Source organism: Prionailurus bengalensis, chromosome C2 (assembly GCF_016509475.1).
Source record: "Prionailurus bengalensis isolate Pbe53 chromosome C2, Fcat_Pben_1.1_paternal_pri, whole genome shotgun sequence".
In the NCBI taxonomy this organism is placed as follows: Eukaryota; Metazoa; Chordata; class Mammalia; order Carnivora; family Felidae; genus Prionailurus; species Prionailurus bengalensis.
The window spans coordinates 48,360,295-48,386,109 of NC_057350.1; the positions used below are offsets into that span (position 1 = coordinate 48,360,295).

Sequence of the window (25,815 nt, forward strand, 5' to 3'; positions counted from 1 at the left end):
CTTTGTTCTTAATGACAATCTCTCTCCCTCTCCCTCCCTCCCCCCGCCCCCATTTGCAAATCTGTGTAGATAACACAAAATTAGAAATTTGAGGACTATCCTTCAGTGGAATTTAATGTTCAGGTTTTAAGTTTGAAAGTATTAGATTCCTGTTTGTGTTCATCTGTATAGGGAGGGGGAAAGAGTTAGTTTAAAACTAATGACATTAAATTCCACATGAATAAATTACTACCTTTAACCACTTAAATTCTCAGAACTTTAGTTTCTTCTTCTGAAATAACATCACAGTTACTAATCATGAGTATGAAATAAAAATACATTTTGTTGATTGTACTAGGCACTTACAAGGCTGCTCATCCTCCCTTAACTGGCCCACTAAGTACAGAACTAGAATTCACTATGGGATACTCACCTCTTACTGACTCTCAAGGATTGCAGAGTTTGCAACATTATGAGATTGTTACTATTTTCTGTATTTCCAAGATTAGAAAACCAAGGCTGAAAGAAATTGAGTTAATGAAAAGGGAAGGTATCCCCTCTTCCCTCCCTACTCCCTGAGAATTATCACTTAAGATAACGAATCACTTCAGGGCACCTGGGTGGCTCAGTCAGTTAAGTGTCTGACTTTGGCTCAGGTCATGATCTCACGGTTCACAAGTTCTGAGTCCTGCATCGGACTTTCTGCTGACAGCTCAGAGCCTGCTTCAGATTCTGTATCTCCTTCTCTCTCTCTCTGTCCCTCCCCCACTTGCTAGTGTGCTCTCTTTCAAAAAGAAATAAACATTAAAAAATTGTTGAAATATAACCTACATACCATAAAGTTCACCTTTTTGAAGGGTCTACAAAGTGCTTTTTAGCAAATTCAGAGTTGTGCAATCATCACAATTATTTAATTTCAGAACATTTGGTTGCTCAAAAAAGAAACTCATACCCATTAGCAGTTACTCCGCTTTTCCCTCCAGTCCTTGGCAGCTGCTAATTTCCTGTCTGTCTTAGTGGATTTGCCTCTTCTGGACATTTCATGATAAAAGGAATCATTACAATAAGTAGCTTTTGTGTCTGGCTTACTTCACTTAGCATGATGTTTTCAAGCATCATCCTTGTTGTAGCATGTGTCAGAATTTCGTTCCTTTTTAAGGCTGAAGAATATTCCATTGTATGGATATATCACATTTTATTTATCCATTCATCACTCGATGGACATTTGTGCAAAGCTCTAAGCCCAATTTGGTAATTCCCAAGTTTGATCTTTTGTTTGGAGTACCATACATTCCCCTAAGATCTCATCCACTTTGACAGTTTCTGTTCTTATTGTGGAGATGATTCCAATTCTAATTTTCAGCCCTTCATCTATATTAGTCATTTGTATAACTACCTCACCCTGAAAAATTGAACTTAGGCCCCCCCAGACTGACTTCTATATGAAGAGTGATTGGAGGATAAGATGCTGAGGGAAAGGAGGCCAGTTGCCTAAAAGTAGTCTCCCCAAAATGAGAAAGGCCTAGCCATGAATGGTGGTCACAAGGACAGAAAAGGAGGCAGCAATCAAGGGGTACTGCAGGAAAGTAAGAAGGGCCCTGTTCTTAACCAGAGGTGGAGGAGAAAAGACTTGAATGATCTACAGAAGTGATTTAGATTTTCCAGGGGAGGGCATGAGGAGTTAGGAGAATTGGAAAACAGCATAAATGGTGGTGCCTATATGTAAGAGGAATGCTGGGAGAAGCTCTTTTTATTTTATTTTTTTCTAATTTTATTTGTGAGAGACAGAGACAGCATGAGTGGGGGAGGAGCAGAGAGAGAGGGAGACACAGAATCCGAGGCAGGCTCCAGGCTCCGAGCTGTCAGCACAGAGCCGACGTGGGGCTCGAAGTCACAGATTCTTAGATCATGACCTGAGCCGAAGTCAGAGGCCTAACCAACTGATCCACCCAGTTGCCCCTGGGAGAAGCTCTTTTAGAGATGATAAAATTAGTTTCAGATGGTTGAGTTTAAATTGATGTCAAGACGTGTAAACAGATGGCTTTCGGGCAGCTGGAGATGCTGGAATAGATCCTCTGGAGTAAAAGTAGAAATCTGATCAGTACCAGCCTGGCAATGGTTATTAAAACTGTGAGACATGGTTGGCACTTCCAGCTTTTGATCTGGGCTCTGGAGATTCATTTAGTGTAGTCATTTAATTCTTTGGCTACTTTTCAAATGGCAGATAAAAGGGAATATGGAAACGTGAAGACAGAGCTGTGTGGTTGAAGAGTCAGAGTGAAGTGACAGGACTGTGCAAACTCGGTCATCCAGCCTCTCACCTTCTGCCTCTGAATCCTCTCGTGTTACAGATGATGAAAAGGTCCTGAGAACGAGATGATTTGCCTTAGGTATTAACATCACATCAGTGTCAGAGCCAGAACTGGAACCGTGACTAGCGGTTCCATTATGCCCAGAAAGTTCTAAAGGAAAGTTCAAGAACAGTTTGTATTATTTCTTACCATTCCCTCCCTAGAATCCAAGTCACTGGCTTCCCTGCATGCGACGTAGGGAAGACAGTGCCCACAGACTCTGGGTCTTGAAGTCCCTTTCTCTCCTGGTTTCCCTACCACTCAGGTGGCCCCTTATCAGGTTTCACAGGCCCTTCTTATACCTGTGCCTTTCATAGTCCACTTGCAACTTGTCACCCATATTCAGAGTTTTGTCTTAGTTTAAATTGCTGATGACTCCTAAATCAGCCTCCAGTCTGCATATATGGGAGTTTGAGGCTTATGACCAACTCCCTACTGGGTGTCTCTGCTTCGATGTTCCAATAACATGCCCAGCCATGTTTCATACCACTGTTACATACAACTTTATGCCAATGAACTTGCAAATCTTTTTTTTTTTTCAACGTTTTTTTAATTTATTTTTGGGACAGAGAGAGACAGAGCATGAACGGGGGAGGGGCAGAGAGAGAGGGAGACACAGAATCGGAAACAGGCTCCAGGCTCTGAGCCATCAGCCCAGAGCCTGACGCGGGGCTCGAACTCACAGACCTGCGAGATCGTGACCTGGCTGAAGTCGGACGCTTAACCGACTGCGCCACCCAGGCGCCCCTGAACTTGCAAATCTAAATGAAATGGGTGACTTTTTTTTTGACAGGTTGTAAGTGGCCAGTATTGACGCAGGAATCTCAGCGGGCTAATTAAACATAGCAGAAATTAACAGATTATTATCTTCCTGCTACAAATCCAGGTCCAGATTGTTGAATCTTCAAAAAAATAAAACCCGTAATTGCTATGTATTTCCTCCCAGCTTAAGTTTTAAAAACTTTTAAAAACGTCTTAAAGTAGTACACGAACAGCTATATTTTCTCCTGTTAGATTTAATTTGCCACCTTTGCTTTGTCTCTGTATAAGCACATATTTTCTTTTTACGTACCATTTTCAAGTCAGATATTCTGACAGTTCACCCTTAAATACTTCAGCAAATACTTCTCCTCAGAGTAAAGATATTGTCTGGCATAATGACAATGTCATCATCACACAGAATTCATTAAAGCATCAAATATCCAGTTCATAAATATCCCTAATTATTCCAAAAATGTTTTAAGGGTATCCTTTTATTTATTTTTGAGAGACAGAGAAAACAGGGAAGAGGGGCAGAGGGAGAGAGAATCCCAAGCAGGCTCCCCGCAGGCCGACCTCATAAACTGTGAGATCATGACCCAAGCCTAAATCAAGAGTGGGAAATTCAACCGACTGAGCTACTCAGGCGCCTCTAGAGTATCCTTTTAAAAACCAGGACAGAACATTAAAAAAAAAAAAAAAAGAAAAAGAAAAAGAAAAAGATGGCAAGATTTTATTAGTTTTGTGATTTTTGATCCCCAAACCTGACAACAAAAACCACAAAGACATGAGACACACACACACACACACAATCCTAAAAAATACAAATGCAAAAGTCCTCACACAATATTAGCATATTTCAGTATGTAAGAGGTCTGAATTTTTGAGGATATAATGTTTGTCGCTCTTTTCTTCTCCCCCATGACCTAGCAGCCTTCTAGTCAGATCCCACTGATGTCTTGCATGACTAAACCATCGTAGGTCATTCCATCCCATTCCATCCCCAGTCGTCAGAGCGACTTGTTCAAGGAGCCCAAGGCAATCAGCATACACAGTATTATTGCCGGCTAGAGGTGCTCTAACCAGCAAGAGGTTCAATCCTTTCGCTGGCCAATTGTTGAACACCACTCCAATGTACCCCTTTGCCTTGCATTCCTTTTACTGGAGCGTGTTGTTATTCGTCACTTCTCCTTGGTCCATGGTTTGCTCCTTGGTGGCGCCAACAGCGGACACCTAAACAGGTGTTGGAGCGCGGGAAAGACCACACGCTCCCCCCGGAGCCGCGGGACCGGGAGGCGGTCCGGAGGCGGAGCCTCGGCCGCACCAAGTCCTGCGTGCCGCTCTGCGCCGCCTCTCGCCGGGCCGCCGCTCTCCGCCCAAGGAACCGGGTCAGGCCGCGCCGCCCATGGTGCTGCTCGAGAGAGCCATGGCCAGTAAGTAGCGCGGCGGCCCGGGGGAGGGATCGCTGGCTCAGCCCCTCGCCTCCGCTTGTGTCCCCGCCGCGTCCCGGGCCTTCCCTGACCCGGCGCCCGCGGGGTTGAGGTCTCGGGCGGCGGAGCGCGGCCCGGCGCACTCCCGGGGAGTCCAGGCTTTCGGGAGCGCCAGGCCTCGCGACCGGAAGGGCCCGCGTCTTGCTCACTGCAGGGCTCCTCCTGAGTCCCGTGGCTCTAGCTGCGTTTCGGCACCGCCGGCGGCAACTTCACCTGCGCCGGAAGAGGAGGGAGACGGGTGCACACAAGTTCCGCGCCCCCTTCTCCCCGCCCCGACCGGAAGACTGCACCTTCAGTAATTAGGAGACTTATTCGAGTGTGGGAACCTCTGCCTTGTGAGATTCTTGGAGGCTGTTAGGTTTTGCATGAGAAAGCGAGACTATCCAGGGGGTGTCGCGTTCACTGTATTAACCTTAGATTGATTTTTTAACTTGAGTTTTGCAAAAGCATGTATCCTAATTATTTGTGTTTTGAACCCCGTCATATGAAAATGAAGCATCGTTTTTCTCTGATTTGGGCTCTATGGTAAGAGGCCTGATTAACTTGCCCCATGTTGCACCGCCCGTCACACCCAGTGGAGAATGCTCTCTTCCCTAACAGAAAAAACTGGACAAGCTGTTTCTGCACCTGGACATTGAGCTTTCGGGTTAGGTATTACATGTTACACAAGTCTATCCTGGATCAGCCCCAGGGGGCGTTTCCAGCCATCTTTCTTTGTCCCCAGGTCTTTGCCCAATCCTTTTACATGAGGCTTTGGAGTGTCCTGGACCCCTAGTCTGGAAACCTGGATTAATACAGTTTTGCCTCAGTCTGTGGCAACAGGTCATTGAATTTTTCTGAACCTCAGTTTCCTGGCCTGTAAAATGGATATCAACTGCCCCTCCTGAGGTCTTGCGAGGCCCCCACTAGATGCTAAGGTTTGTGCAAGTGCTCTGGTTTTCATTTTATTTTTTATTTTTAAAAAAAATTTTTTTTTTCAACGTTTATTTATTTTTGGGACAGAGAGAGACAGAGCACGAACGGGGGAGGGGCAGAGAGAGAGGGAGACACAGAATCCGAAGCAGGCTCCAGGCTCTGAGCTGTCAGCACGGAAACAGGCTCCAGGCTCTGAGCCATCAGCCCAGAGCCCGACGCGGGGCTCGAACTCCCGGACCGCGAGATCGTGACCTGGCTGAAGTCGGACGCTTAACCGACTGCGCCACCCAGGCGCCCCTCTGGTTTTCATTTTAACCTGCCAGTGCTCGGAGCAAGTCAGTGGCTGACTGAATGTTAGGATCGGGGTATGGAAGTCCTTTTACACACCTGCCTCTGGATGTGCCTCCTGTCTCTGAAGAGCCAGGACGAGACTGAGGCTGGTGGGCTTGAGAGGTGTGGCTCGTGATGGTGTTGAGGATGGTGTCTGATTTCCTTGAGGAGTGTTTTCAAGTTACATGACCTCTCCCCGGCCCACCCAGAAACAAACAAATGCGGTTCCTGTCCTGCTTTACAGTTCCAGATTTTGGCTTGGATTGTCTCACTGACTTTGTTCACTGATTTTGCTCAGCTTCCCTCCCCCACCCCTGCAATTTTCTCATCTACCAAATAGTGTTAATGATGCTTCACAGATGTTTGCATGTATAGAGGGCCTGGCACATTCCGTATGCTTTTCCCACATTGGTCCCTTCACTTTACTATGTTTTATCCTTTTTTTTTTTTTTTTCTTTACCCCCTTTGGTAAGTCTTTCATTGTTAGATGATGATGAATATTAGGGCAGCCAGGAACCTTAAAAGTCATTGTAATTTTCACTTTACAGCTGAGGAGATGAATTGACCAGTATTGTTTTCCACATCAAGAAACTTCCCAATGGTAGCCTTTCTGTGTCTCAGCCCGTGTGTGGAGTGGGTAATCTGCAGAATGTCAGACAGTCCCAAGCCTGGATCAGGACTTTCTGGATAGGATGAGGGAGAGAGGAAACTCTCAGCATAGCCATGGTGGATTCATCTTTTAATCCCTCCAGAGCAGAGACAAAGCCCAGCTCCTGAATTACCGTGGAGACTTTTAGTAGGTCTGTGTGATGTTCTGGTGACAGCTAAAGTTTGCTCCAAAGTTATCCCAGCTTTCGTTTCTTGTTTTAGATTCCTTTGTATTCATTCAGATTCTGAAACTATTCAACAAGCTACATTCAGGGTTACATTTAGCTCTTCTCACTGTTTTTAAGATACACCAAGGAATGGAGCATCTGAGTTTTCCTACTTTTAGGGTTCACAGTGGGCCAAACAGGCCATCAGAGATCGGGGTCTGTCGGTGTTGACTCTTCTGGGGACATTTGCACCAGTATAGCAGATACCCAGAGGGAGAACTCTAATGGTTTTCAGGTTCTAGAGCTTAGTTTTCTAGAGCAGCGGTGGGGGAGGGAAGCTAGGGAAGGCCTTTACTGAAGATTCCTGAAGTTTTGCAGAGCTTCATAGGTTGCCACGTGCTTTTGATCCTTTAATGTCGCCTCCCGTCAGACCAGGAGCAAAAACTATGCATCAATCAGGGTCCAGGCAGGACGTAGAAACCACACCAGTCACTTGAACACGGGAAATTGTATATAAAAAATTATTAACCAGTGGGTGATGACTATAAGAGTTACAAGAGAACTCTAGAGAATATAGGAAAAGCACATATAGGGTGTGGTTACTAGCTCAAAGAAGGAATAAGCCTGGAAGAACCCCTGACCTTCTTGGCTGACAACAAATCTTGTTGGCTCTGTGGGACTCAGTCCCTGATAAAAATATGGAGCCTCTTACTCGAGTAACAGGAAAAAGCACTGTTAGCCTTTTGTAACAGTCTCCCTTGCAACCTCTCGTGGTGTTATTTGCCACTTAATGTTGTGCTCTTTGGGGGCACAGGAATATTCATGGGGCCAGTGCAAAACCTCACAGGTGGCCAGGGGCCCTGCCCCGTGACTAAGCACATGTGCAGCTCCTTAGCCGCCAGGCTTCCCTCCCTCCAGCTGCTGGACCTTTGCTCCCTGCCCCAGCTGGTGGTGGGGAGGTGGAGGCGGGCAATTCCCCTTCCATTGGGCTGACCGCCCCAGGTCACAGTGATTGGGTAGTTTCCAAGGGATTTCATCTGCACTAAGATGCACTCCGTATCTGGAACAGGGGTAGCTTGAGTCCCAAGAGCAAACTGTGAGGGACAGTTCCATCTTCAAGTTCATTCTTCCTTCAAGCCGTGTTCTCAGTAGTATGTAAGAAGCTGGCCCTGCCTGCTTTGCTTGAGGCTCTTGTGCTGGTGTGGGGCCTCGCCCAGAGGTGTTGCTCTGTCCCCAGGTTTCTCAGCCTCCACATCATTCACATTGTGGGTTGGATAATTCTTTGTTGTGAAGGACTGTTGTGTACTGTGGTGTGTTTAGCAATGTCCCTGACGCCTACGCACCAGCAGCTACTGGCACCCCAACAGTCGTGACGTTGTCAGATGTCTTGGGGAGGGGGTGCAGAATCTGTCTCTGGTTGAGAGTTGCTTTGATCCAGGAGTCAGGTCTTCTGACAGCTGTTTTCTTGTATCTTCGTCCTCAGCTTTCCGCTTGGCCCTCATCCAACTTCAGGTTTCGTCCGTCAAATCAGATAACCTCACTCGAGCTTGTGGCCTTGTGCGGGAGGCAGCAACACAAGGAGCCAAAATAGTTTCTCTGCCAGTAAGTATGGAGGCGGAGGTGGCCGCTGCCCTCTGGGAACTTCTGATCCAGTAGAATACTGGCTGCTACCGCTCGTTGTCTTCTTGTGTCCTGGGGTCCAGCAGGGTCTTGTGGGTCCCCAGGATTGTTCCATGTTTAAGGGTCTTTGTGATAGGATGTGCCAGCGTGTTTACAGCTCTTTGGGATCATCTATCATGTTCAGAATCCTGGTAAGTTGTGTGGCTTACTTAAAGATAGAATACTCAGTGCCTTGGATACTTACCTTCTTTCCTTGTATAAGTAAGTCTTTCCAGGACCATGGCACACATAACTGATTGTAGTGCTAAGGCTCCAACATTTTTAGCAAATGGTTGAAAACTGGAAATTACTAGAGACATTTAGGAAGCCTGCAGTATCTTCCTAAATATGGTAGCCTGTAGTAAGCCAGTAGGGCTCTGCATGTATTTCCTAGGTAATTGCTTTTAGAACAGAACCAGGTAAAGGTTGCACCACATTTGCTTGTCAGCAGGTGTAGTGTTGGCCCAGAGCTGGGTTCTGCTCATGCTAAGACATGCCTATACTGCATTTTGGGGCAAAGGACTACTGGGATCAGTGGTTGAACTATTCCAGGCAGCCCCCTCTTCCTCTCTCCCTTTTGCGCTGTGGGGAGGAGGTGGCCCTTTGTAAACCCTGCTTAGATTGACTAGAGAATTTTCAGGGCCACCTTATGTTTTAGGCTCCAGTCCATCACAGATGTGGCCAGTGAGTCAGAATCTTTAACAAGGGAGCTTGAGATCTTAATGTGAATCCAGTCTTCCTTATGGCCACAGTTATGGGACTCGCCTGTACCCTGATCACGGTCACTTGTTGCTTTAAGTTGCCAGGAGCGAGAATGAAAGCACCTAATTCTGCATGTGCCCTCTCTAACGTGTGTTGTATAAGCTGATGATCCTCAGGTTTGAGTTTGCTAGCACAGTGCCTGGTGCACAGTCTCAGTGAATGATGAATTAGAATCAAAGTCTAGTTTTTGCTTTTCTTTTCTCACAGAGCTGTGGCAGATAGCATATCCTGGAGAATGAGAGATTTCTATATTTTTTCAAACACAGGCTTTATTGCTTTACATAGTTAATAATATAGTTTTGAGCCAATGGATTCATTCTAACACCCGAAGTCCTATGATTAAACCCAATTGTCATGGGGCTCAGGTGCCCAGGGTGGGAACTCAGAGTTCTGCGGAACCGAGGGAGAGGTGGATTTGCTGGGGTGACAGGGATCTGAGAGAGCACACATGACTTGTGTCCTCTGGCCCAACCTGAGCCAGCTGTCAAGTTCGGCTCGGGGCCACAGGCTAGGATGCCAGTGTTTTTCTTATCGGCTGTGTTTTACCCTTTTTTTTTAAAATTTTTTTTGTTTTTTCAACGTTTATTTATTTTTGGGACAGAGAGAGACAAAGCATGAATGGGGGAGGGGCAGAGAGAGAGGGAGACACAGAATCGGAAACAGGCTCCAGGCTCTGAGCCATCAGCCCAGAGCCTGACACGGGGCTCGAACTCATGGTCCATGAGATCGTGACCTGGCTGAAGTCGGCTGCTTAACCGACTGCGCCACCCAGGCGCCCCTGTGTTTTACCCTTTTGAGAGCAGGGCTAAAAGAGGCAGCTGTGTCTTCTGAGTTTAAGTTTAAAATGGGTGGGCTATTTTCACGGTTTCCCCCCCCCCCCTTTTCTCTGCCAACATTATTCTAGGAATGCTTTAATTGTCCATATGGCACGAAATATTTTCCCCAATATGCTGAGAAAATTCCTGGTGAATCTACACAGAAGCTTTCTGAAGTAGCAAAGGAGTGCAGCATATATCTCATTGGAGGTAACTTCCGGCCCTCAAGGTATAATGACCTAAACATGAGAAACATCCAAATAATTTTTGTTTCATTTAAGCAATGAAATACAAAGCATGTAAGTCAGACATTGAAAGAATGAGGTGGATCTTACGTAATCATGTGGAAAAATGTTTAAGACACAGTTATGTGGAAGAAGCACGTTCCATATGATATGAACAGGCACTCTCAGATTAATCCCTGCCACAAAAGGTTATATATTTTCATATGTGTTTGTATATGTAGCACATAGTAAGTATGGTATAAAGACGCACCAAACTGATAATGATGACTTTTCCCTGGAGAAGGAATGGGAATACAGGGCAGGTGGAAATGTGGAAAGAAAACACTGTATTGGAGTGTCTTTCATTATACTAATACAACGTTAGGAAATTTTGTTTTCTCATAAAGAGGCCCCATATATCAAGGTAGCTTTAGAAGTATGGTTTTGAAATAAATGTGGTTTCAAAATAAATTTTTAAAATGTATTTGCTTAAATAAAAATCAGTACAGTAAAGCTGTTCAATAGATCTAGCAAACACAATTATTCTCTGTTATGACATGTTAAAAGAATTAGAAACAGATGAGAGGTGAAGAAAAGACAAGCAAGAAAAAAGAAATGCGGGAACTACATTCAGTGATGGCAGGATTGGCTTCCATTCCCATCGTGAGGCCTAATGGGGATACAATTACTTTGCAGGACCTGGTGATTTGAAGCTGAGCAACAGTGAATCCTCTGTGTTTCTCTAGTGTTTTAGATTAACAGATCTTGTAGCTCAAGATCAAAGCAGAATTCAGAAACAGTTTGGTTATTTTTGAACCTGTCTTTGGCATCTGACTTAATTACATTTCATCTCTACTCTGGAGTTTGTTTCTGAAACATCATATTAAAGAAGACAAAAAAGAACATAATTAAATAACCCTTAGAACATAGTATGCTTTATTGTTGGACCCAAGTGACAGTTTGTCAAGTGTTTGTCTTGTTATCATACAAGAGTGCTTTATTCAGAATATTTTCTTTGCTCCTGTGTTTCTCTTCTCAATGAAAGGTTCTGTTCCTGAAGAGGATGCTGGGAAATTCTATAACACCTGTGCTGTGTTTGGGCCTGATGGAACTTTACTGATAAAATACAGAAAGGTAAGTAGGGAATGTGGCAAGCCTCATTACCTCTTGAGAATTTGCTGTGCAATCCCCTAGTTCCTCTCATCAAATTTTACACATGTGGGGCGTTTGACTAGTTGGTATAGTCAACTTGTCGAATCTTGCCTGTTGGCATTTTGATATAAATTTTAGACTTAGCCTGTCAGTTTCAGCAAAGGAAAAATCTGTAGGAATTTTGGTTAGAATTGCCCAGTGTTTATAGTGCACTATTGACAATAGCCAAAGTATGGAAAGAGCCCGAATGTCTATCGACTAATGAATGGGTAAAGAAGATGTGGTATATGTGTATATATCAATATATTTATATCTATATCTGTATCTATATATATATGTGTATATATATATACACACACACATATATATATACACATGTATATATATACATATGTATACACACATACATACAATGTAATATTACTCAGTGATCAAAAAGAATGAAATCTTGCCATTTGCAACAATGTGGATGGAACTAGGGTGTATGATGCTAAGCAAAATAAGTCAGAGAAAAACAAACATATGACTTCACTTGTATGTGGAATTTAAGATACAAAACAGATGAACATAAGAGAAGGGAAGCGAAAATAAGATAAAAACAGAGAGGAAGACAAACCATAAGAGACTCTTAAATACAGAGAACAAACTAAGGGTTGCCGGAGGGGAGGTTGGTGGGGGATGGCTAAATGGGTGATGGGCATTAAGGAGGGCACTTGTTGGGGTGAGCACTGGGTATTATATGTAAGTGATGAATCACTAAATTCTATTCCTGAAATCGTAATTACACTAAATGTTAACTAACTTGGATTTAAATTAAAAATAAATAAATAAAGCGAATACTTAGAATGATAAAAAAAAAAAAGAATTGCACTGAAAATAGAGATCACTTTGGGAACGTTGACATTTGGTAAATGCAAATACATTGAAGATTGTTAAATACTTTGGCTATTGATCCTTTTATTGTTGTGAAATCCCTTTCTTTCTCACAATAATCTTTGTCTTGAAGTTTATCTCTGATATTGCCATGGCCATTCTAATCTTATACTTACTGTTGTATGGTACGTTTTTTTTCTAATTCCTTACTTTCAACCTGAATGTATCTTTGTATTTTATTTATTTATTTATTTATTTATTTATTTATTTATTTTGGCAGGTGTATTTAATTTATTTTTTTAATTTACATCCAAGTTAGTTAGCATATAGTGCAACAGTGATTTCAGGGGTAGATTCCTTAATGCCTCTTACCCATTTAGCCCATCCCCCCTCCTGCAACCCTTTCAGTAACCCTCTGTTCTCCATATTTGAGTCTCTTATGTTTTGTCCCCCTCCCTGTTTTTATATTATTTTTGCTTCCCTTCCCTTATGTTCATTTGTTTTGTATCTTAAAAGTCATCATATGAGTAAAGTCATATGATACTTGTCTTTCTCTGACTAATTTCGCTTAGCATAATACCCTCTAGTTCCATCCATGTAGTTGCAAATGACAAGATTTCATTCTTTTTGATTTCCGAATAATACTCCATTGTATATATATACACACACCACTTCTACTTTATCCATTCATCAGTCGATGGACATTTGGGCTCTTTCCATACTTTGGCTATTGTTGATAGTTTTGCTATAAACGTTGGGGTGCATGTGTCCCTTCAAAACAGCACACCCATATCCCTTGGATAAATACCTAGTAGTGCAATTGCTGGGTCATAGGGTAGTTCTATTTTTAATGTTTTGAGGAACCTCCATATTGTTTTCCAGAGTGGCTGCACCAGTTTGCATTCCCACCAGCAGTGCCAAAGAGGTCCTCTTTCTCCACATCCTTGCCAACATCTGTTGTTGCCCGAGTTGTTAATGTTAGCCATTTTGACAGGTGTGAGGTGGTATCTCATTGTGGTTTTGATTTGTATTTCCCTGATGATGAGTGATGTTGAGCATTTTTTCATGTGTTGGTTGGCCATCTGGATGTCTTTTAAGAAGTGTCTATTCGTGTCTTTTGCCCATTTCTTCACTGGATTCTTTGTTTTTTGGGTGTTGAGTTTGATAAGTTCTTTATAGATTTTGGATACTAACCCTTTATCTGATATGTCATCTGCAGATATCTTCTCCCATTCTGTCAGTTGCCTTTTAGTTTTGCTGATTGTTTCCTTTGTATTTTGATGAAGTCCCAATAGTTCATTTTTGCTTTTGTTTTCCTTGCCTCCGGGGACATGTTGAGTAAGAAGTTGCTGTGGCCAAGGTCAAAGAGGTTTTTGTGTGCTTTCTCCTTGAGGATTTTGATGGCTTCCTGTCTTACATTTAGGTCTTTCATCCGTTTTGAGTTTATTTTTGTGTATGGTGTAAGAAAGTGGCCCAGGTTCATTTTTCTGCATGTCGCTGTCCAGTTTTCCCAGCACCACTTGCTGAAGAGCTGTCTTGATTCCATTGGATATTCTTTCCTGCTTTTGTCAAAGATTAGTTGGCCATATGTTTGTGGGTCCATTTCTTGGTTCTCTATTCTGTTCCATTGATCTGAGTTTCTGATTTTGTGCCAGTACCATACTGTCTTGATGATTACAGCTTTGTAATACAGTTTGAAGTCCAGTGTATCTTTATAATTAAAATGATTCTCTTGTAGCTAGCATACAGTTGGGTCTTGTTGTTTTATTCATTTTGACAATTTCTGCCTCTTAGCTGGAGCACTGACTTCACTTATATTTAATGTAATTATTGATATGGTTTGATTTAGGCATTAGACATTTTAGTGTTTTTTTCTTTGTTCCTCTTTCCAGCATTCTTTTGGTTTAGTTGAGTATTATTTAGAATTCCATTTTAATTTAACTATTGGCTTTTAGTTATACCTCTTTGCTTTTTTTTTAAGTTGTCCTGAGGATTACCATACACACCCTATCTTTTCATAGTCTACTTAGAATTAATATCCTACTATTTCATATGAAATTTAAGAACTTCACAATTATATAGATCAATTTCCTTCCTTCTCCCCTCTTTGTGTTATAGTTGTCATACGTAGTGCATAACAAATCCCACAAAACACTAAGTTTTTAAGTAATCATTTGTATGTAAAGAAATTCAGATAAAATTATTTTGTTTGCTGAAATATTTAGCTTCTTTGTATTTTTCTTTCTAAAGGTCCTAGTTCTGTCTGGTATCTGCCTTCAAACAGAAAGATCTCCTTTAGAATTTTTGTAGTGAGGATCTGGTAGGTAGGAATGCTCTTAGTTTTGGTTTATGAATATATCTTTATTTTGTCTTCATTCTTGAAAGATATTTTTGGTGGAATAGAATTCTGGGTTGACAGTTTTCTTTTCTCTCTTAGCAATTTGAGCAATGTTTTTCATGTATTTCCTAGCCTCTTTTTAAGCATTTTTCTGATAAGAATTCAGTGGTGATTTGTATTGTTGTTCTGTATGTAATTCGTGGTTTTTTCTGTCTGCCTTCAAAATGTTTTCCATAATCTTTAGTTCTCAGTGTTTTGACTCTGATGTACCTATGTAGATATAGTTTTCTTTTTATTTCTCTTGCTTTGTGCTTATTTATTATTTTTAAAAAAATTTTTTAAACTTATTTTTGAGAGAGAGAGAGATAGTGTGAGCAGGTGAGGGGCAGAGAGAGAGGGAGACACAGAATCTGAAGCAGGCTCCGGGCTCTGAGCTGTCAGCACAGAGCCCGATGTTGGGCTCAAACTCATAAACTGTGAGATCATGACCTGAGCCTGAAGTCAGACGCCTAACTGACTGAGACACCCAGAGCCCTGCTTTGTGCTTCTTTAATCTGTAAATTTAACTCTTTCGTCCCGTTGGGGCATTATTTTTTTAAATAATGGAGTTTCCAAGACTCCAGTTTTTTGTTTTTCCAACCTTTTTCCTCTATCTTCTTCAGCTTGGACAGTTTCCATTCATCTGTCTTCAAGTTCTCAGAGTCTTTCTTCTGTAATCCCTAGTCTCCTCTGTGCCATCCCAGTGAAATCTTTTAAAATTTCAGATAAACTTTTATTTCTCTACTAATTATATCCTCTTTGTCTATTCATTAAGAGCATATTTCTCCTTATAACCTTGAGCCTAGTTTAATAGCTCCTTTTTGGTAATTATCACATCTGACTCAGGCTGGGGTCTGCTTCATTGATTATTATGTTTTCTTTAAAGTTAGGTAACATTTTCTTATTTGTGTGTCTAGTAATTTTGGATTGCGTATTGGATTCTATGTTGTTGAGATTCCAGCTTCTATTATATTACTCTGAAAAGGGTTGAATTTTTTTGTTTTAGTAAGTAGTTAACTTCATTGTACTCAAACACCATACTGTTTTTCCTTTGTGAGGTAGGCAGTAACTTCAGGTTCTCCATTCTTTTTTTTTTTTAATGTTTATTTACTTTTGAGAGAGAGAGAGCACGTGTGTACGCATGAGTGAGGGAGGGGCAGAGAGAGAAGGAGACACAAAATCCAAATCCAAACAGGTTCCAGGCTCTGAGCTGTCAGCACAGAGCCCAACGTGGGGCTCACCACAAGATCATGATCTGAGCTGAAGTCTGGTGCTTAACCGCCTGAGCCACCCAGGCAACCCACAGCTGCTCTGTTCTATCTAAAGTTGTTTAGCTTTGGGGCTAAACAACTAGCTATTTGTGCTTGTAACCTCACTGTTTGAAGTGCATATTTTTAGTATTGAGTTTTCCAGTCCATGAATATGTATATCCCACCATTTATTCAAGCTTTTAAAAATTTCTCTTGAATTGTTTTTATAGTGCTTTGGGTACAGTCTTGTATATCATTTGCTAGATTTATTCCTAATTGGTGGTTTTTGATGCCCTTTCATTTTCTGTTTCTTGCTAGTATATAGAAGTACAACTAATTTTAAAAGTACTGACCTTGTATGTTGCAACCTTGATAAACTCCTTAATTTCAATAATTCAGCTGTAGATTTCTTTTGGAGTTTGTAGGTACATTGTTATATCATCTGAGAATAATTACAGAGTTAATTTTATCTTTCTCATCCTCATGGTTTTTATTCCTTTCTGTTGCCTTGTTGCTTGGGTTAGGATCTCTGAGATCATCTGAATAAGAGGAGTCCTTGTCTTGTTCCTGATCTCAGTATGAAAAGGCTTTTAATGTTTCACTGTTAAGTATGATGTTCCTTCCTTTTTTACTTTTGCAGACGCTATGTCAGAGTAAGGGAATACCCTTCCCAGAAGAGTTTTTTTCTTTTGTTTTGAAAATATGAATGGATTTAGAAGTTTTCCAAATGCTCATTATGTACCTCTTAAGATGTTCATATGACTTTTCTCCTTTATTTTGTTAGCTATTTGTAGTAAATTACATTGATTTCCTCATGTTAACACGTGCTTTCCTTGAATAAATCCAATTTCAGATGATGTGTTGCACTTTTTATATATTGCTGCATTTAGTTGGGAAAATTGTACCGATTTTTAATTACCCACTCTCCACCTCTCCTGCCAGTGTGTCAGTTTGATTATGATTCTGTGATGAAGACTTCAGTTAGCATTTATACTGAATAAGAAAGTAACACATTAGCTGCCTTTCGTAAGAAACCTAGATATCACCTTGCGTACTACATAGGAAAGAAGTGTCATAAAACTACCGCTTTGTGGATTTTTTCCAGTTTTGTATATTAGAGCTCATTTTGATAAGATGTCAGCTTGTGGGTTGGGTTGTGGGCAGGTTGGGGTTACTATTTGTATAGTTGATCTTAGAGCATCCCTATTTCTGGGCATGGAAGGACGTTTGTAAATTGCTGCCGTGAACCCTGCGGGAAAAGAGGTAACCAAATCCGTTACTTGTGATGCAGCTCCATCTGTTTGATATTGACGTTCCGGGGAAAATTACATTTCACGAATCTGAAACATTGAGTCCCGGTGATAGTTTCTCCACATTTGATACTCGTAAGTACTAAGTTCACCTGTTTCAGCAGTCTCAGTAGACGAGGGTCAGGCGTTCTTTTTTTTTTTTTCTCTTATGTTCCTCCCCGACTTCTTTACATACCCTGACTATAAGACCAGAAATGAGAAGGGTATAGAATGGCCAGAGATCTAGAAATAGTGGGCTGAATGGAGAACTACGGGTTTGTCATGATTTTGCTCTGCCATTTGGTCACAGACTATTCGTATGATCACTTCCAGAGTTTATCTGTCAGGCTGCGATTGAATACTTCCCACATAGACAATAAGCATTCAATTAGAATGAACTTCTTATTTCTAATCTGCTGACATAAATGATGTCTCCGTGAGGGAAAACCCAAGCAGGCATAAGCTTGTACATTTTCTCCATCCACGGGCCCTGGGTAATGTATTACCTTCATTGTTTGATGATCTCAAATGGAGGCTTTACCCTGCCACGCCATGTTGCAAAAGAGGTTAACTTTTCATTTGTGCATTTTCTGTTTGAAAAACAGCTTACTGCAGAGTGGGCCTGGGCATTTGCTACGACATCCGCTTCGCAGAGCTCGCACAAATCTATGCGCAGAGAGGTGAGATCACCGAGGTTGTGCTGTGGAGGTGCTTCCAGGTTTGGTTCCGGCCTGGTCTTCGTGGGTAGAGGGAGGGAGCCCTTGGTCAGAAAAACCGGAGGCGAAGCCTTACTCTGTCCACCCTCATCCGGCTGCTCAGACGTTGCTGCACGTGGACAGCACAGCTGTTTGGAGGTTGCATTTCAGCACACCGTGGAGCTAAGCAGGAGCCATGCTCCTAAATCTTCTCTGCCCCTCGAACCCTTCTTGCTACTGTATTTGGAAAGAGTAGCTTGGAGCCCGCTAGAAGTGAGGATATGGTCTATGGTGCCTGTCATGATTTCACACTCAGTGGTCCTGCATGTTGTGCACAGTAGAAATGTAGTCAGTGACATTCTGGTCCAGAGAACAAGTGTCCTTGCTGTCCTGGAAGAGCACGGAGCCAAGTCACAAGATCTGCATTCTGGTTCCAGCTCTTTCCCTTAATGGACGTGATACTTTGAGTAAATTATTTAATCTTTACAGCAGCGTGGATCTCCATTTTTTCATAGGCATGGGGTGGAGATTAAGGAAGGAGAGCTTAGAAAGCTCTTCTTGTGGTAGTCAACAAATAGGAGCATCCCACTAGACTGTCCAAGCTACTCTGATTTGGACTTGACTGTCACTTCAAGTGAAATGGGTGCAGGCGTTGTGACTGCCTGGTCAGCAAACAGGTGGGGGGCGGGGTGCACAGGCTCTGCGTTGGCAGTCTCTGTTGACTTCTGTCAGTGTTAGAGCACCTACTCTGCCCCTCATTTCATTTGAAAAGCATTACAAAATGTGGTCCTTGGCCACGCAGAGCTGGCCATATGGTGCTGACAGAAATCTGTGAAGTCACATACCGTGGTTTCGGTCATCAATAGCACTGTTCTTCTATGTCTGTGTGCAGCGTGTATGTGTCCCCCAAGGAATCCTACCTTGGCGGACATCTTTTTTTTTAGGTTTGGGAGAGTTTGAGTTTGTTCCCCACTGGGTAAGGACCAAAATGGGGACTGAGTGTGGGGTGGTGTCAACCTGCACCCATTCTTCTCTGGCTGTTCTGTCTCAAGGCTGCCAGCTGTTGGTATATCCTGGAGCTTTTAATTTGACCACTGGACCAGCCCACTGGGAGTTGCTTCAACGAGGCCGGTAAGAAAGCATCTCAGGCTTCAAGTGTCAGTGTTGCCTTGTTGCAGAGATTTCCAGTTTGGGGGAAGAACCAACCTTCCTGATACAGGATGCTGCCCCTGACTCAGGTGCCCTGACATCCAGATGCAGTGGAAAGGATGAATCACCCGTTGACTATGTTGCTTGGATCGCGATGCTTCTCCTTCCCCAGCCCTTACCTCATTCTGCTAGTCCTAGAATACCCTGCCAAGACACTGTTTTTCTATTCTGCGAATCCCAGGCATTGCACAGTGTCTTTGGCATGTCACAGTAGCTGTTACCTGGGTCCCTGAGGCTGAGGAGTGAGTGGTGAAGGGCAGATGGCTGAGGTGGATGTAATATGGAAGGAGAAAGGAGTGTGACTTGTGTGTCTGTGTAAAGTGTGCTGAAAACCATGAAATACTGGTCAGAGACGCTGGCTCTCTCCGTTACAGTTCTGTTAGTTGAGGTATCCTATACTTAGAGGAAAGTACATTGATTTTTTTTTTTAATTTTTTTTTCAACGTTTATTTATTTTTGGGACAGAGAGAGACAGAGCATGAACGGGGGAGGGGCAGAGAGAGAGGGAGACACAGAATCGGAAACAGGCTCCGGGCTCCGAGCCATCAGCCCAGAGCCTGACGCGGGGCTCGAATTCCCGGACCGCGAGATCGTGACCTGGCTGAAGTTGGACGCTTAACCGACTGCGCCACCCAGGCGCCCCTGATTTTAAGTCTGTAGGTTGGGGAGTTTTTACATGTGTATGCACCTCTGGCCGCGGTCAATATAGAACACTTGCGGATCTCTAGAATGTTCCCCTTTGCCCCTTCCGTCTGCCCTCTCCTTTGCCCAGATGTGGCCACTATTCTCACTTCTAAAGAGGATGGCAATTTTTATTGGAGGAGGAAGCAGAGGTGTTTGGTTGGTTGCTTGGTGGAAGATGGGGTAGGGGTGTCTGATACCATGAATATTAATTAATGCAGTCTTGTAGGGAGCAGGAAAAGCTTGGGAGATACCGGAATGGCCTGGCATGGACCTGTTGGTTGAGCCCAGGATGCTCCCAGGTGAGGTGGCTTGATGTACCCAGCCTACCACCTGAAATTCTTACCTAATTTGAGATGATGGTGCTGCGGCCACTGGGGGCATGGAGATGCCACGCAGCCCTGCAAAGTGTTTGGCCCCAGCAAGTTCAGTCCAGTCTCTCTGGCCACCTTGACTTGATTAACCAGAGAAGATCTCGTTTATATGTTAAAAAGTTGGCTCAGGCCAGGATCTCAACTGTGGCAGTATTAACATTTTAGACTAGCTCATTCTCTGTTATAGGGGCTGTTCTGTGCACTGTAGGATGTTTAGTAGCATCCCCGACCTCTATCCTCCGGGTGCCAATAGCAACCCCCATCATGAAAGTCAAAAAGTCAGAGTCAGTATCTTCAGACATTGGCAAATGGCCCTACTGGGCAAAATCACTCCCAGTTGAGAAGTGGCTTATGCATTAAATATACTTTTAGAAGAGAGGGTTTCATGTCTTCGTTTGTTCCCTTCCATGTCTGAGCCAGCCTATCCTGTCCCAGTTTTTATTTTATTTTATTTTATTTTATTTTATTTTATTTTATTTTATTTATTTAAAAGAATTTTTTTTAATGTTTATTTTTCAGAGAGAGAGAGAGAAAGCATGCGTGCGTGAGCAGGGGAGGGGCAGACAGGGAGACACAGAATCTGAAGCAGCCTCCAGGCTGTGAGCTGTCAGCACAGAGTCCAGCACGGGGCTCAAACTCAGAAACTGAGAGCATGACCTGAGCCGAAGCCCGACGCTTAACGAACTGAGCCACCCAGGCACCCCCCCACTCTGTCCCAGTTTTTAAAAGAAGGATCTGTACCCTTGGGATAGAAAAATGTTGCCAATCTATAATATATGAATTACCTCTTTTCTGTCTGTTGACAACAGGGCTGTTGATAATCAGGTATATGTGGCCACGGCATCTCCTGCCCGGGATGATCAGGCCTCCTATGTTGCCTGGGGACACAGCACTGTTGTGAGTCCTTGGTGAGTTGGCTAAGCAGGGAAAGACTCTCCAGGAGCTTGGGAGAGATTGCACTGGGGGGGTGGGTTGTCTGATTCCCCACCAGCCCTGCTCCTTCCCAGCCCCCCATCCTCACATGCCTCCTAGGTCTCCACTTCGTCTGAGAGAGACACTTGCACTTGGAAACCACATGAGAAAGAATTGGGCCTGCTGTCTTTCTTGATTGGGCATTTGACCTTAGCCCTCTTCTGAGCTTCTGAGTAGCTTTTGTTATCAGTCAGACTTGGATCACATGGGGGAAGCACGGCAGCAGTCATGGGTGGGTGATTTTAGTAAAAGAGGCTCTCAGATTGTTGGCTTTTGGTTAAAATTTAAGCTAGGTGATTAGTTCTAGAGCAGAAATGGGTTATAGGGTGAGGATTTTGCTCCCTGCATAATGATTAGAGGATGGGGGAGGATGGGTTCATTTAAGCAAAACTGTGACCTTGTCCTCTGTGAGAGTGTAAAGCATTGTCTTAGAGAAGCCAGCATGGGAGTTATCCCACCTGCACACCCAGTTGTATGTTACTGTACGTAACTCATGGTCTGTACTTGAATGGCTTCCACAGCACTTTCACACACATGGCCTCCATGTGAACGAGACTTTTCCTATGTTAAGCTCAGTTTATAGACGGTAGAATTGAAGTTCGTGGGATAAAATAGCCAGAACTGGTGTTTAGATTCAGGACTTCTGACTTTAGAACTCGGATTTATTCCATACCACTCACACATCTGTATGATTACACACATACTGCTGTGTATTTACATAATTTCAGGATAAATATGCCAGTAACAAGGCCGAGAAGGGTTATATATCACTAGGGTATGTCTGAAATTCTCTCTTCTGACCTTCTAGGCCCCAAAGATGAAAGAATGTGATAGGGGAAGGCCTTGGAAGATAAGACCAGTGAGAGATTCCAGGGAGCCTCCTGCATATTAGGATTTGGAAGGCACTGGCAGACTGGAAGGATTAAGTTGTCTTGAACATTTTCTTTTTTATTTTTATTTTTATTTTTATTTTTGGGACAGAGAGAGACAGAGCATGAACAGGGGAGGGGCAGAGAGAGAGGGAGACACAGAATCGGAAACAGGCTCCAGGCTCTGAGCCATCAGCCCAGAGCCCGACGCAGGGCTCGAACTCACGGACCGCGAGATCGTGACCTGGCTGAAGTCGGACGCTTAACCGACTGCGCCACCCAGGCGCCCCTTGAACATTTTCTTAAACTTGGTTCAAGTTCCTCTGTTCATTTGTTAGTGACAGGCTTCCTGGCCTTCTGGGCAGCTCTGCTTCCCTGCTAGGGTTCTCCTGATGAACTTCATTGCTGATCAGGCTGGCTGCTTCTGACACAAAGTAGTTGTACTTTATTCTTTTCAGAATTCTATCTGTAGGACTTGGGGGCCCTCGGTCTTATATTGACATCAGGAATGGCTGCCTGGGGTTAACCCAGAGAGGGAGATCTTTGTTTATTTTTGGGACAGAGAGAGACAGAGCATGAACGGGGGAGGGGCAGAGAGAGAGGGAGACACAGAATCGGAAACAGGCTCCAGGCTCTGAGCCATCAGCCCACAGCCTGACGCGGGGCTCGAACTCACGGACCGCGAGATTGTGACCTGGCTGAAGTCGGACGCTTAACCGACTGCACCACCCAGGCGCCCTGAGAGGGAGATCTTTGAATGCCAGAGCAAATGGGGAAGAAATAGAAAAGAATAAAAATGAATTCAGTTAAGTGGCATTAATGATGATGTTTGTAGCTCATTTTGCCAAAAATTTGTTTGTGGCCATCTGGGAAATGGAACCAATTACTGTATCAGATTGTTTGTTAGGTCAGATTACTTTATTTTGTGCTTTGGAGAAATTTCATTTCACTAGATGTTTTTCAAGCCCTGCTTTGGGCCAAGAGACTCAGCACTGGAATCTTTTCCACATCAGCCTTTCCCCAGATTTGGGAGGGAGTGTTCCTGTTTCTAAGTGTGAGGCTCCTCTCCTATTGGGGTGTGCTTTACACACCACTTCTATCCAGACCCCAGGCTGAAACCTTTCCTTCAAAAACTGAAACCCAATAACATAGGGACCCAGGGACCACAGGCACAAGGCCGGAGATCCAGGCAGCACAGGGCTGTGCTCAGACCCAACCTTACCATCCCCAGCCTCGGAAAGCATGAAGGAGCAGAGCCAGACCACCCTCCCGAAAGGGGTCTTTCTGATCTGCACTCAGGAAGGGACAGGACAGAGCTTCCCGCTGTTTACAGGTAGCTCTGTTTTCAGAGGTTTGTAATCATGGAGGAACTACCATTTCCTAGCAGCTGGCAGTTTACAGAACATACTCTGTAATCTAAGTCCTCACAGAGCTCTGATTTCCACTTTATAGACTAGGAAATGGAGAGTGCAGGTGACTTAGCACAAGGCCAAATGGCTACTTAAATGGTGGAACAGGAATTTATGCCCCTCCTTTCTTGTCTTTAATCTCAGATTCCTTCCCCTGAGGCCTGAGGTGGGACAAAATAGGGATCCTGATACCCACAAACATTAGTGACCTACTCCCTTCCGAATCTTTCAGGGGAGATGTCCTTGCCAAGGCTGGCACTGAAGAGACCATCGTGTATTCAGACATAGGTAAGATCTGCTGCGGCACGGTTGAGGTCTCTGGCGTCCCCATTGGTCTGAGGTGATTCCTAGCTGTGAAGCTCCTGTCGCTTGGAGGGGCTCCCTTGTGCCACCTTCTCGTTTATCCTTGGTTCTCTGGCCAAACCCTGGGGGCTATAATTCCGGTTGAGTTTTCTTGGTTTGGTTTGAAATAACTCCAGCGGGACCGCCAGGTCACCGGGTGCCTTTGGACAAGGCCTCTATATTCCTGAGTTACTTGCCGAGACTCTGGTGGTTTTTATACTGTTTGGGGAAGAAATTCTCATTGGTTAGTGAGGAGTTACATCCTATTAATAGTACACTTTCCTGTTTTTGCAGACCTGAAGAGGTTGGCTGAAATACGCCAGCAAATCCCCATTTTTAGCCAGAAGCGATCAGACCTTTATGCAGTGGAGGCGAAAAAGCCCTAAGGTTTATGCTTCTAACATGTCATGAAAAACAGGATGATGTTTCTGCAATGTAATCAACTCCCTGTTGAATTCTTTAAGGAGATTTTTTTTTTTTCTAATTTCAGACTTTTCCTTTGTTGGGAACTCTCTATTGAGATGATGGAGCATTAACACATGATATTTTTCACACCATATTAGATAGTTAAAAAGGGCTCAGACTAGCCTTGTGAGCAGAAGGAAAAGGAGATGGCTATAACTCCCATACTAAGTTGCTTCATAGCAGTTGGTGAAAGTATCAGATCTTGGTATCCTGGTGGTTGCTTCACCTGGTACCCATAGATTTATGTCACATACCGCTTATCTCACTGCTGGGGTTAGAATCCATTACGTAGAAGATTTGGTCTGGTGCCACTCTCTTTTGAGTAGGACGTTGAAGTTTATATTTTTAGTCTGTGAGTAGCTATGGAAAGCAAGGTTATTGACCCTTGGTGTTTGCTAGAGGAGATGGCAGCCCCATCCCTTCCCGGCAGCCTTGGGGCTCTTCAAATTCAAGAAGGAGCCAATGAATCAACCCCAGACCCTCCTGGTCTTAGAGAAAAGGTAGTATCAACAGGGAGTCCTGTGGAAGAATGGCAGCAGTGGCATTTGGTCAAGGCAACTAAAGTATGAGTCTCTAAAAGATTTTCTTGATGGGGTGAGTGTCTGAAAATATCTTTGTCTTTTTGCTTTTCTCCCTAGTAACACTTTCTAGCTTGATGAAGGCAAGCTAGTGGTTTTAGCCTAGTGGTTTTCAGAATCCTTTTGCACAATTAAAAATTAAGGATTGCAATGAACTTTGAACATAAAAGTTACAGTTGGTGGTGGGCTAATAAACATTTAACAACCAGCTGTCCCCCCCCCCAAAAAGGCCCTGATTTTGCAGTAGTTGCAGTAGTATTTGCCAATTTCCTTGGTATAAATACTTTCACTGTGGCCAAGTACAGACTATCAACATGACCCCTCTAAACACAGAGTTGGAAATAGATGCACAGTGGGCACTTGTGAGCTGGTGTAATCCTGCTCTAGCACACCACTGTTTACATATGTAGAGATATTTATCATCCTGGAAAATAAAACAAAACCTTACAATAATACACAAGCACACATTCTGTTAGCTATAAGAGTGATGATATCATCATGTGTCATTTAACCCTTGGGAACCGGCATTGTATACCCAGAGGAGTACAGGAGTGAAAAAGGCAAATGACGTTTTAAAATTAAGTCTACAATTTGGTAAAATTTGACACATGTATACATCCATGAAAGCGCTCTCATCAAGATAATGAACCCTCCCCTGGTGTTTTCTTAAGCTGTTATGTAATCCCTTCAGCCATTCTTCTCCTCCCCAGGCAATCACTGATCAGCTTTGTCACTGTAGATTAGTTTGAATTTTCTATAATAACCCAAAAGTGGAATCATGCCATATGTATACTTTTTTACATCTTCTTTCACTCATCGTAATTACTAGGGGACTCATTCCTGTGTGTATCACTCATTTCTTTTTTATTGCTGAATGGTAGTCCACTGTATTCATCTGTTCACCTGTTGATAGACATTCGACTTTTTAGTTTTTGGCTATTAGAAATAAAGCTGCTAGAAAACATTTTGTACAAATTGTTCATTTTTCTTGAGTATCTAGGGGTGGAATGGCAGGGGCCTATGTGTATTTCACTGCCAAACTATTTTCCAAAGTGACTGTGCCATTTTATTTCTTGCCATCCATCTGTCAGTGTCCCGGTTGCTCCGCGTCCTCACCAGTATTTGGTGTGATAATTTGATTTTAGCTCTTTTAATGTGCATGTGATGGGATTTCATTGTGG

The 25,815-nt window shown here is 43.3% G+C and overlaps 1 protein-coding gene across 1 annotated transcript; it reads left to right on the forward strand.

The window, feature by feature from the left end:
• Positions 1–4,254: 4,254 nt before the first annotated feature.
• On the forward strand, positions 4,255–25,598 carry NIT2 (nitrilase family member 2). The gene is made up of 10 exons (XM_043593963.1): positions 4,255–4,522; positions 8,123–8,241; positions 9,965–10,085; positions 11,145–11,233; positions 17,043–17,136; positions 17,646–17,720; positions 18,788–18,866; positions 20,809–20,907; positions 23,482–23,537; positions 23,886–25,598. The coding sequence occupies exons 1-10, from the start codon at positions 4,495–4,497 to the stop codon at positions 23,975–23,977; spliced, it is 852 nt and encodes a 283-aa protein (XP_043449898.1). The 5' UTR covers positions 4,255–4,494; the 3' UTR covers positions 23,978–25,598.
• Positions 25,599–25,815: the final 217 nt, after the last annotated feature.

What these genes read in the sequence shown, in the direction of transcription:
- NIT2 (XM_043593963.1), top strand. Translation starts at nt 4,495, where the DNA reads ATGGTGCTGCTCGAGAGAGCCATGGCCA. An exon ending in AGCACTGTTGTGAGTCCTTG is followed by an intron (nt 20,908 to 23,481) that starts GTGAGTTGGCTA and finishes CGAATCTTTCAG; the next exon opens with GGGAGATGTCCTTGCCAAGG. An exon ending in CATCGTGTATTCAGACATAG is followed by an intron (nt 23,538 to 23,885) that starts GTAAGATCTGCT and finishes CTGTTTTTGCAG; the next exon opens with ACCTGAAGAGGTTGGCTGAA.